The 14,700-nt window shown below is 42.6% G+C and overlaps 1 protein-coding gene across 3 annotated transcripts in view; it reads right to left on the bottom strand.

Annotated features, from left to right (window-relative positions):
• Window positions 1–14,700, bottom strand: part of SMARCD3 (SWI/SNF related, matrix associated, actin dependent regulator of chromatin, subfamily d, member 3) — a 526,715-nt gene that overhangs the window by 243,143 nt on the left and 268,872 nt on the right. For all 3 annotated transcript variants that reach the window (XM_053713245.1, XM_053713246.1, XM_053713244.1), the window contains exon 6: window positions 13,284–13,379. In XM_053713245.1, the coding sequence (XP_053569220.1) occupies window positions 13,284–13,379 (96 nt within the window). The remainder of the gene's footprint in view (window positions 1–13,283; window positions 13,380–14,700) is intronic.

Below are 14,700 nucleotides of genomic sequence, written 5' to 3'. Positions count from 1 at the left end.
ACCTGCTATATCCCTTAACTACTGGATTGTTATACTGCTGCTGAACCCTGCCTGTCTGACTACTCTACCTGCTATACCCCTTAATTACTGGATTGTTATACTGCTGCTGAACCCTGTCTGTCTGACTACTCTGCCTGCTATACCCCTTAACTACTGGATTGTTATACTGCTGCTGAACCCTGCCTGTCTGACTACTCTACCTGCTATACCCCTTAACTACTGGATTGTTATACTGCTGCTGAACCCTGCCTGTCTGACTACTCTGCCTGCTATACCCCTTAATTACTGGATTGATATACTGCTGCTGAACCCTGCCTGTCTGACTACTCTACCTGCTATACTCCTTAACTACTGGATTGTTATACTGCTGCTGAACCCTGCCTGACTGACTACTCTACCTGCTATACCCCTTAATTACTGGATTGTTATACTGCTGCTGAACCCTGCCTGTTTGACTACTCTACCTGCTATACCCCTTAACTACTGGATTGTTATACTGCTGCTGAACCCTGCCTGTCTGACTACTCTACCTGCTATACCCCTTAATTACTGGATTGTTATACTGCTGCTGAACCCTGCCTGTCTGACTACTCTGCCTGCTATACCCCTTAACTACTGGATTGTTATACTGCTGCTGAACCCTGCCTGTCTGACTACTCTACCTGCTATACCCCTTAACTACTGGATTGTTATACTGCTGCTGAACCCTGCCTGTGTGACTACTCTACCTGCTATACCCCTTAACTACTGGATTGTTATACTGCTGCTGAACCCTGCCTGTCTGACTACTCTACCTGCTATACCCCTTAACTACTGGATAGTTATACTGCTGCTGAACCCTGCCTGTCTGACTACTCTGCCTGCTATACCTCTTAACTACTGGATTGTTATACTGCTGCTGAACCCTGCCTGTGTGACTACTCTACCTGCTATACCCCTTAACTACTGGATTGATATACTGCTGCTGAACCCTGCCTGTCTGACTACTCTACCTGCTATACTCCTTAACTACTGGATTGTTATACTGCTGCTGAACCCTGCATGTCTGACTACTCTACCTGCTATACCCCTTAACTACTGGATTGTTATACTGCTGCTGAACCCTGCCTGTCTGACTACTCTGCCTGCTATACCCCTTAACTACTGGATTGTTATACTGCTGCTGAACCCTGCCTGTGTGACTACTCTGCCTGCTATACCCCTTAATTACTGGATTGTTATACTGCTGCTGAACCCTGCCTGTGTGACTACTCTACCTGCTATACCCCTTAACTACTGGATTGTTATACTGCTGCTGAACCCTGCCTGTCTGACTACTCTACCTGCTATATCCCTTAACTACTGGATTGTTATACTGCTGCTGAACCCTGCCTGTCTGACTACTCTACCTGCTATACCCCTTAATTACTGGATTGTTATACTGCTGCTGAACCCTGTCTGTCTGACTACTCTGCCTGCTATACCCCTTAACTACTGGATTGTTATACTGCTGCTGAACCCTGCCTGTCTGACTACTCTACCTGCTATACCCCTTAACTACTGGATTGTTATACTGCTGCTGAACCCTGCCTGTCTGACTACTCTGCCTGCTATACCCCTTAATTACTGGATTGATATACTGCTGCTGAACCCTGCCTGTCTGACTACTCTACCTGCTATACTCCTTAACTACTGGATTGTTATACTGCTGCTGAACCCTGCCTGACTGACTACTCTACCTGCTATACCCCTTAATTACTGGATTGTTATACTGCTGCTGAACCCTGCCTGTTTGACTACTCTACCTGCTATACCCCTTAACTACTGGATTGTTATACTGCTGCTGAACCCTGCCTGTCTGACTACTCTACCTGCTATACCCCTTAATTACTGGATTGTTATACTGCTGCTGAACCCTGCCTGTCTGACTACTCTGCCTGCTATACCCCTTAACTACTGGATTGTTATACTGCTGCTGAACCCTGCCTGTCTGACTACTCTACCTGCTATACCCCTTAACTACTGGATTGTTATACTGCTGCTGAACCCTGCCTGTGTGACTACTCTACCTGCTATACCCCTTAACTACTGGATTGTTATACTGCTGCTGAACCCTGCCTGTCTGACTACTCTACCTGCTATACCCCTTAACTACTGGATAGTTATACTGCTGCTGAACCCTGCCTGTCTGACTACTCTGCCTGCTATACCTCTTAACTACTGGATTGTTATACTGCTGCTGAACCCTGCCTGTGTGACTACTCTACCTGCTATACCCCTTAACTACTGGATTGATATACTGCTGCTGAACCCTGCCTGTCTGACTACTCTACCTGCTATACTCCTTAACTACTGGATTGTTATACTGCTGCTGAACCCTGCATGTCTGACTACTCTACCTGCTATACTCCTTAACTACTGGATTGATATACTGCTGCTGAACCATGCCTGTCTGACTACTCTACCTGCTATACCCCTTAACTACTGGATTGTTATACTGCTGCTGAACCCTGCCTGTTTGACTACTCTGCCTGCTATACCTCTTAACTACTGGATTGTTATACTGCTGCTGAACCCTGCCTGTCTGACTACTCTACCTGCTATACATCTTAACTACTGGATTGTTATACTGCTGCTGAACCCTGCCTGTCTGACTACTCTACCTGCTGTACCCCTTAACTACTGGATTGTTATACTGCTGCTGAACCCTGCCTGTCTGACTACTCTACCTGCTATACCCCTTAATTACTGGGTTGTTATACTGCTGCTGAACCCTGCTTGTCTGACTACTCTACCTGCTATACCCCTTATCTACTGGATTGTTATACTGCTGCTGAACCCTGCCTGTGTGACTACTCTACCTGCTATACCCCTTAACTACTGGATTGTTATACTGCTGCTGAACCCTGCCTGTCTGACTACTCTACCTGCTATACCCCTTAACTACTGGATTGTTATACTGCTGCTGAACCCTGCCTGTCTGACTACTCTGCCTGCTATACCCCTTAATTACCGGATTGTTATACTGCTGCTGAACCCTGCCTGTCTGACTACTCTACCTGCTATGCCCCTTAACTACTGGATTGTTATACTGCTGCTGAACCCCGCCTGTCTGACTACTCTGCCTGCTATACCCCTTAATTACTGGATTGTTATACTGCTGCTGAACCCTGCCTGTCTGACTACTCTACCTGCTATACCCCTTAACTACTGGATTGTTATACTGCTGCTGAACCCTGCCTGTCTGACTACTCTGCCTGCTATACCCCTTAATTACTGGTTTGTTATACTGCTGCTGAACCCTGCCTGTCTGACTACTCTACCTGCTATACCCCTTAATTACTGGATTGTTATACTGCTGCTGAACCCTGCCTGTCTGACTACTCTACCTGCTATACCCCTTAATTACTGGATTGTTATACTGCTGCTGAACCCTGCCTGTCTGACTACTCTACCTGCTATACCTCTTAACTACTGGATTGTTATACTGCTGCTGAACCCTGCCTGTCTGACTACTCTATCTGCTATACCCCTTAACTACTGGATTGTTATATTGCTGCTGAACCCTGCCTGTCTGACTACTCTACCTGTTATACCCCTTAATTACTGGATTGTTATACTGCTGCTGAACCCTGCCTTTCTGACTACTCTGCCTGCTATACCCCTTAACTACTGGATTGTTATACTGCTGCTGAACCCTGCCTGTCTGACTACTCTACCTGCTATACCCCTTAACTACTGGATTGTTATACTGCTGCTGAACCCTGTCTGTCTGACTACTCTACCTGCTATACCCCTTAACTACTGGATTGTTATACTGCTGCTGAACCCTGCCTGTCTGACTACTCTACCTGCTATACCCCTTAACTACTGGATTGTTATACTGCAGCTGAACCCTGCCTGTGTGACTACTCTACCTGCTATACCCCTTAACTACTGGATTGTTATACTGCTGCTGAACCCTGCCTGTGTGACTACACTACCTGCTATACCCCTTAACTACTGGATTGTTATACTGCTGCTGAACCCTGCCTGTGTGACTACTCTACCTGCTATACCCCTTAACTACTGAATTGTTATACAGCTGCTGAACCCTGCCTGTCTGACTACTCTGCCTGCTATACCCCTTAATTACTGGATTGTTATACTGCTGCTGAACCCTGCCTCTGTGACTACTCTGCCTGCTATACCCCTTAATTACTGGATTGTTATACTGCTGCTGAACCCTGCCTGTGTGACTACTCTACCTGCTATACCCCTTAATTACTGGATTGTTATACTGCTGCTGAACCCTGCCTGTGTGACTACTCTACCTGCTATACCCCTTAATTACTGGATTGTTATACTGCTGCTGAACCCTGCCTGTCTGACTACTCTTCCTGCTATACCCCTTAATTACTGGATTGTTATACTGCTGCTGAACCCTGCCTGTCTGACTACTCTACCTGCTATACCCCTTAACTACTGGATTGTTATACTGCTGCTGAACCCTGTCTGTCTGACTACTCTACCTGCTATACCCCTTAACTACTGGATTGTTATACTGCTGCTGAACCCTGTCTGTCTGACTACTCTACCTGCTATACCCCTTAACTACTGGATTGTTATACTGCTGCTGAACCCTGCCTGTCTGACTACTCTGCCTGCTATACCCCTTAATTACTGGATTGTTATACTGCTGCTGAACCCTGCCTGTGTGACTACTCTACCTGCTATACCCCTTAACTACTGGATTGTTATACTGCTGCTGAACCCTGCCTGTGTGGCTACTCTACCTGCTATACCCCTTAACTACTGGATTGTTATACTGCTGCTGAACCCTGTCTGTCTGACTACTCTACCTGCTATACCCCTTAACTACTGGATTGTTATACTGCTGCTGAACCCTGCCTGTCTGACGCCTGCTATACCCCTTAATTACTGGATTGTTATACTGCTGCTGAACCCTGCCTGTCTGACTACTCTACCTGCTATACCCCTTAACTACTGGATTGTTATACTGCTGCTGAACCCTGCCTGTCTGACTACTCTACCTGTTATACCCCTTAACTACTGCATTGTTATACTGCTGCTGAACCCTGCCTGTCTGACTACTCTGCCTGCTATACCCCTTAACTACTGGGTTGTTATACTGCTGCTGAACCCTGCCTGTCTGACTACTCTGTCTGCTATACCCCTTAACTACTGGGTTGTTATACTGCAGCTGAACCCTGCCTGTCTGACTACTCTACCTGCTATACCCCTTAACTACTGGATTGTTATACTGCTGCTGAACCCTGCCTGTCTGACTACTCTACCTGCTATACCCCTTAACTACTGGATTGTTATACTGCTGCTGAACCCTGCCTGTGTGACTACTCTACCTGCTATACCCCTTAACTACTGCATTGTTATACTGCTGCTGAACCCTGCCTGTGTGACTACTCTACCTGCTATACCCCTTAACTACTGCATTGTTATACTGCTGCTGAACCCTGCCTGTGTGACTACTCTACCTGCTATACCCCTTAACCACTGGATTGTTATACTGCTGCTGAACCCTGCCTGTCTGACTACTCTACCTGCTATACCCCTTAACTACTGGATTGTTATACTGCTGCTGAACCCTGCCTGTCTGACTACTCTACCTGCTATACCCCTTAACTACTGGATTGTTATACTGCTGCTGAACCCTGCCTGTCTGACTACTCTACCTGCTATACCCCTTAACTACTGGATTGTTATACTGCTGCTGAACCCTGCCTGTCTGACTACTCTACCTGCTATACCCCTTAACTACTGGATTGTTATACTGCTGCTGAACCCTGCCTGTCTGACTACTCTGCCTGCTATACCTCTTAACTACTGGATTGTTATACTGCTGCTGAACCCTGCCTGTGTGACTACTCTACCTGCTATACCCCTTAACTACTGGATTGTTATACTGCTGCTGAACCCTGTCTGTGTGACTACTCTACCAGCTATACCCCTTAATTACTGGATTGTTATACTGCTGCTGAACCCTGTCTGTGTGACTACTCTACCTGCTATACCCCTTAATTACTGGATTGTTATACTGCTGCTGAACCCTGCCTGTCTGACTACTCTGCCTGCTATACCTCTTAACTACTGGATTGTTATACTGCTGCTGAACCCTGCCTGTCTGACTACTCTACCTGCTATACCCCTTAACTACTGGATTGTTATACTGCAGCTGAACCCTGCCTGTCTGACTACTCTACCTGCTATACCTCTTAACTACTGGATTGTTATACTGCTGCTGAACCCTGCCTGTCTGACCACTCTACCTGCTATACCCCTTAATTACTGGATTGTTATACTGCTGCTGAACCCTGCCTGTCTGACTACTCTACCTGCTATACCCCTTAACTACTGGATTGATATTTTAAATATTTATTCTTTAACTGGTTAGACCATTGAATCTCTCTAATCCTAAGACTCTTTTTCCTAGCACTCATATATGCCTTAATTTGTCCTCTAGGGAAGGCTTTGGCTGACTCCCAAAAAATTTCTATCTTCGACAGGTAACTTTTATTAAATTGAACAAATTCTCTCCATTTAGATTGTAACCAATTTCTAAATTTAATGTTGGAGATAAGGAAAGAAGGAAAGAAAAAGCTTGTCTTTTTGTTCTGTTGAAAGTTAAAATAATTAATTGATATAGATATACAGTAATTGCATGATCCGACACCAAAATGTTAGAGATATCCGAAGAGATTTCAGCACCCAAAAGAGATTCACTTATTAATATCATATCTATTCTTGAAAAGTTCTTATAGGACTTAGATTCACAAGTATAAGCTCTCTCGTCTGGTGCTGAAGCCTCCAAACGTCTTTCAATTTAAGACTTTTAGCAACACTACCAAGACTTTTTGCTTGTCTTGAATATCTATCAATCTGTGCAGTTTTCAACCGATCAAGATAAGGCTTAAACACACTGTTAAAATCGCCTCTCACTATGATTTGCGAGTCTATATGATCTATAAGCTTAGAGAACAAATGTTTCCAGAATATCGGACAGTACTTATTAGGTGCATACACAGTGCAAACGGTTAGGTTGAGCCCTTGTATAGAGACTCTTAAAATTAAAAATCTTCAGTCCTTATCTAGAAATTTCGATTTAATTTCGTAATCTAAATTTTTATTAAACAGGCAGGCCACGCCCCTTTTCCTACCTATTGCAGGAGCCGCTAAAACCTCACCAATCCAACCCATCTTTAATTTCCCAGCTTCGTGCTCGTTTAAGCGTGTCTCTTGTATAAGAGCAATGCCTGGGGAGGATTTTTTTAAATTATTTATTATTTTCTTTCTCTTAATGGGAGAGGAAATCCCCCCCACATTCCAGGAATGTATTTTAAGTGATTTAATTTCAAGAGTGCGGAGAACTAGACATAATGAGGGGTGAAAGTCATTTGTGTCTTAGGGGCTGATTTATGTAAGTGCGAGCAGATACGATGTAGCGTATCATGTCCGCCGCACATTGATAAATGCCAACATCATACGTTGTCGGCATTTATCATTGCACAAGCAGTTCTTGTGAACTGCTTATGCAATGCCGCCCCCTGCTGATTCGCGGCCAATCGGCTTTTAATCAGCCTGATTGTATAGGATCGGGCGAATTGAAGACCGCGGCCTCAGAGCAGGCGGATAAGTAATGGAGCAGTGGTCTTTAGACCGCTGCGTCATAACTGCTGTTTCTGGCAAGCCTGAAGGCTCATGCGGAACAGGGGCGTTAAGCTCCATTCGCAGCTTGATAATTTAGCCCCTTAGTGTTTGCGCTGTTTCATCTAAGTGACGATTGGTGACATGCGCACACTCACACATTTATACTCACACACTCTAATACCCGTGCACACGCATACTCATATTTATACACTGTAATATACACTCCCTCATATGCCCATACTCACACACTCTAATACCCGTGCACACGCATACTCATATTTATACACTGTAATATACACTCCCTCATATGCCCATACTCACACACTCTAATACCCGTGCACACGCATACTCATATTTATACACTGTAATATACACTCCCTCATATGCCCATACTCACACACTCTAATACCCGTGCACACGCATACTCATATTTATACAACGTCACACCCTGTAATATACACTCCTCCTCATTCACACAAACTCCCTCATATGCCCATACTCACACACTCTAATACCCGTGCACACGCATACTCATATTTATACAACGTCACACCCTGTAATATACACTCCTCCTCATTCACACAAACTCCCTCATATGCCCATACTCACATACTCTAATACCCGTGCACACGCATACTCATATTTATACAACTTCACACCCTGTAATATACACTCCTCCTCATTCACACAAACTCCCTCATATGCCCATACTCACACACTCTAATACCCGTGCACACGCATACTCATATTTATACAATGTCACACCCTGTAATATACACTCCTCCTCATTCACACAAACTCCCTCATATGCCCATACTCACACAGTCTAATACCTGTGCACACGCATACTCATATTTATACAACTTCACACCCTGTAATATACACTCCTCCTCATTCACACAAACTCCCTCATATGCCCATACTCACACACTCTAATACCTGTGCACACGCATACTCATATTTATACAACGTCACACCCTGTAATATACACTCCTCCTCATTCACACAAACTGCCTCATATGCCCATACTCACACACTCTAATACCCGTGCACACGCATACTCATATTTATACAACGTCACACCCTGTAATATACACTCCTCCTCACTCACACAAACTGCCTCATATGCCCATACTCACATACTCTAATACCCGTGCACACGCATACTCATATTTATACAACTTCACACCCTGTAATATACACTCCTCCTCATTCACACAAACTCCCTCATATGCCCATACTCACACACTCTAATACCCGTGCACACGCATACTCATATTTATTCAACTTCACACCCTGTAATATACACTCCTCTTCATTCACACAAACTCCCTCATATGCCCATACTCACACACTCTAATACCCGTGCACACGCATACTCATATTTATACAACTTCACACCCTGTAATATACACTCCTCCTCATTCACACAAACTGCCTCATATGCCCATACTCACACACTCTAATACCCGTGCACACGTATACTCATATTTATACAACTTCACACCCTGTAATATACACTCCTCCTCATTCACACAAACTCCCTCATATGCCCATACTCACACACTCTAATACCCGTGCACACGCATACTCATATTTATACAACTTCACACCCTGTAATATACACTCCTCCTCATTCACACAAACTCCCTCATATGCCCATACTCATACACTCTAATACCCGTGCACACGCATACTCATATTTATACAACGTCACACCCTGTAATATACACTCCTCCTCATTCACACAAACTGCCTCATATGCCCATACTCACACACTCTAATACCTGTGCACACGTATACTCATATTTATACAACGTCACACCCTGTAATATACACTCCTCCTCATTCACACAAACTCCCTCATATGCCCATACTCATACACTCTAATACCTGTGCACACGCATACTCATATTTATACAACGTCACACCCTGTAATATACACTCCTCCTCACTCACACAAACTCCCTCATATGCCCATACTCACACACTCTAATACCTGTGCACACGTATACTCATATTTATACAACGTCACACCCTGTAATATACACTCCTCCTCACTCACACAAACTCCCTCATATGCCCATACTCACACACTCTAATACCCGTGCACACGCATACTCATATTTATACAACTTCACACCCTGTAATATACACTCCTCCTCATTCACACAAACTCCCTCATATGCCCATACTCACACACTCTAATACCCGTGCACACGCATACTCATATTTATACAACTTCACACCCTGTAATATACACTCCTCCTCATTCACACAAACTCCCTCATATGCCCATACTCACACACTCTAATACCCGTGCACACGTATACTCATATTTATACAACTTCACACCCTGTAATATACACTCCTCCTCATTCACACAAACTCCCTCATATGCCCATACTCACACACTCTAATACCCGTGCACACGTATACTCATATTTATACAACGTCACACCCTGTAATATACACTCCTCCTCATTCACACAAACTCCCTCATATGCCCATACTCACACACTCTAATACCCGTGCACACGTATACTCATATTTATACAACTTCACACCCTGTAATATACACTCCTCCTCATTCACACAAACTCCCTCATATGCCCATACTCACACACTCTAATACCCGTGCACACGTATACTCATATTTATACAACGTCACACCCTGTAATATACACTCCCTCATAAACACAAACTCCCTCATATGCCCATACTCACACACTCTAATACCCGTGCACACGCATACTCATATTTATACAACGTCACACCCTGTAATATACACTCCTCTTCATTCACACAAACTCCCTCATATGCCCATACTCACACACTCTAATACCCGTGCACACGCATTCTCATATTTATACAACGTCACACCCTGTAATATACACTCCCTCATAAACACAAACTCCCTCATATGCCCATACTCACACACTCTAATACCCGTGCACACGCATACTCATATTTATACAACTTCACACCCTGTAATATACACTCCTCCTCATTCACACAAACTGCCTCATATGCCCATACTCACACACTCTAATACCCGTGCACACGCATACTCATATTTATACAACTTCACACCCTGTAATATACACTCCTCCTCATTCACACAAACTGCCTCATATGCCCATACTCACACACTCTAATACCCGTGCACACGCATACTCATATTTATACAACTTCATACCCTGTAATATACACTCCTCCTCACTCACACAAACTCCCTCATATGCCCATACTCACACACTCTAATACCCGTGCACACGCATACTCATATTTATACAACTTCACACCCTGTAATATACACTCCTCCTCATTCACACAAACTGCCTCATATGCCCATACTCACACACTCTAATACCCGTGCACACGCATACTCATATTTATACAACTTCATACCCTGTAATATACACTCCTCCTCACTCACACAAACTCCCTCATATGCCCATACTCACATACTCTAATACCCGTGCACACGCATACTCATATTTATACAACGTCACACCCTGTAATATACACTCCTCCTCATTCACACAAACTCCCTCATATGCCCATACTCACACACTCTAATACCCGTGCACACGCATACTCATATTTATACAACTTCACACCCTGTAATATACACTCCTCCTCACTCACACAAACTCCCTCATATGCCCATACTCACACACTCTAATACCCGTGCACACGCATACTCATATTTATACAACGTCACACCCTGTAATATACACTCCTCCTCACTCACACAAACTCCCTCATATGCCCATACTCACACACTCTAATACCCGTGCACACGCATACTCATATTTATACAACTTCACACCCTGTAATATACACTCCTCACTCACACAAACTGCCTCATATACATATACTCACACACTCTAATACCCGTGCACACGCATACTCATATTTATACAACGTCACACCCTGTAATATACACTCCTCGTCATTCACACAAACTGCCTCATATGCCCATACTCACACACTCTAATACCCGTGCACATGCATACTCATATTTATACAACGTCACACCCTGTAATATACCCTCCTCCTCATTCACACAAACTCCCTCATATGCCCATACTCACACACTCTAATACCCGTGCACACGCATACTCATATTTATACAACTTCACACCCTGTAATATACACTCCTCACTCACACAAACTGCCTCATATACATATACTCACACACTCTAATACCCGTGCACACGCATACTCATATTTATACAACGTCACACCCTGTAATATACACTCCTCGTCATTCACACAAACTGCCTCATATGCCCATACTCACACACTCTAATACCCGTGCACATGCATACTCATATTTATACAACGTCACACCCTGTAATATACACTCCTCCTCATTCACACAAACTCCCTCATATGCCCATACTCACACACTCTAATACCCGTGCACACGCATACTCATATTTATACAACGTCACACCCTGTAATATACACTCCTCCTCATTCACACAAACTCCCTCATATGCCCATACTCACACACTCTAATACCTGTGCACACGCATACTCATATTTATACAACGTCACACCCTGTAATATACCCTCCTCCTCATTCACACAAACTCCCTCATATGCCCATACTCACACACTCTAATACCCGTGCACACGCATACTCATATTTATACAACCTCACACCCTGTAATATACACTCCTCCTCATTCACACAAACTGCCTCATATGCCCATACTCACACACTCTAATACCCGTGCACACGCATACTCATATTTATACAACGTCACACCCTGTAATATACACTCCTCCTCATTCACACAAACTGCCTCATATGCCCATACTCACACACTCTAATACCTGTGCACACGCATACTCATATTTATACAACGTTACACCCTGTAATATACACTCCTCCTCATTCACACAAACTGCCTCATATGCCCATACTCACACACTCTAATACCCGTGCACACGCATACTCATATTTATACAACGTCACACCCTGTAATATACACTCCTCCTCATTCACACAAACTGCCTCATATGCCCATACTCACACACTCTAATACCCGTGCACATGCATACTCATATTTATACAACGTTACACCCTGTAATATACCCTCCTCCTCATTCACACAAACTGCCTCATATGCCCATACTCACACACTCTAATACCCGTGCACACGCATACTCATATTTATACAACGTGACACCCTGTAATATACACTCCTCCTCATTCACACAAACTCCCTCATATGCCCATACTCACACACTCTAATACCCGTGCACACGCATACTCATATTTATACAACGTCACACCCTGTAATATACACTCCCTCATAAACACACTCACACACACTAATATACATTCCCCCTCACATGCTCATAATCACACTCACTCACAATCTCACACACTAATACACCCTCACAAGCACTCATATTGGCATCCTCACACACACTCTAATATGCACACTCCCTCAAATGCCTGCACTCACTCACAATCTCACACACTAATACACCCTCACAAGCACACATATTGGCATCCTCACACACACTCTAATATGCACACTCCCTCACATGCCTACACTCACTCACAAGCTCACACACTCACTTTAATACACACACTCATACTCACACAAACTCACCTCCACTAGATGATTGTCTGGTCCATATAAATCTTTATCCAGTTCAATGACCAAACTTTTAAAGAATGATGAGAACTTCCTCTTCATCTTGCTGGGCTGAGAATAGAGATATTGCAATGACAATTATTAAGATATAAGGTCTGCGCACACACAATAAATGTTAATATATGCACAGTATATATCAGTAATTATATGTCACATTACATAAGGGCTGCACACACAATAAGTGTTTATATATGCACAGTATATATCAGTAATTAAATGCTACATTACATAAGGTCTGCACACCCAATAAATGTTTATATATGCACAGTATATATCAGTAATTATATGTCACATTACATAAGGTCTGCACACACAATAAATGTTTATATATGCACAGTATATATCAGTAATTATATGTCACATTACATAAGGTCTGTACACACAATAAATGTTTATATATGCACAGTATATATCAGTAATTATATGTCACATTACATAAGGGCTGCACACACAATAAATGTTTATATATGCACAGTATATATCAGTAATTATATGTCACATTACATAAGGTCTGCACACACAATAAATGTTTATATATGCACAGTATATATCAGTAATTATATGTCACATTACATAAGGTCTGCACACACAATAAATGTTTATATATGCACAGTATATATCAGTGATTAAGTCACATTACATAAGGTCTGCACACACAATAAATGTTTATATATGCACAGTATATATCAGTAATTATATGTCACATTACATAAGGTCTGCACACACAATAAATGTTTATATATGCACAGTATATATCAGTAATTATATGTCACATTACATAAGGTCTGCACACACAATAAATGTTTATATATGCACAGTATATATCAGTGATTAAGTCACATTACATAAGGTCTGCACACACAATAAATGTTTATATATGCACAGTATATATCAGTAATTATATGTCACATTACATAAGGTCTGCACACACAATAAATGTTTATATATGCACAGTATATATCAGTAATTAAGTGCTACATTACATAAGGTCTGCACACGCTATAAATGTTTATATATGCACAGTATATATCAGTAATTAAGTGCTACATTACATAAGGTCTGCACACGCTATAAATGTTTATATATGCACAGTATATATCAGTAATTAAGTGCTGCATTACATAAGGTCTGCACACACAATAAATGTTTATATATGCACAGTATATATCAGTAATTAAGTGCTGCATTACATAAGGTCTGCACACACAATAAATGTTTATATATGCACAGTATATATCAGTAATTATATGTCACATTACATAAGGTCTGCACACACAATAAGTGTTTATATATGCACAGTATATATCAGTAATTATATGTCACATTACATAAGGTCTGCACACACAATAAATGTTTATATATGCACAGTATA

Source organism: Bombina bombina, chromosome 5 (genome assembly GCF_027579735.1).
Source record: "Bombina bombina isolate aBomBom1 chromosome 5, aBomBom1.pri, whole genome shotgun sequence".
Classification (NCBI taxonomy): Eukaryota; Metazoa; Chordata; class Amphibia; order Anura; family Bombinatoridae; genus Bombina; species Bombina bombina.
Note: the sequence above shows the minus strand (reverse complement) of the source record. Positions and strands in the feature narration are given on the sequence as shown.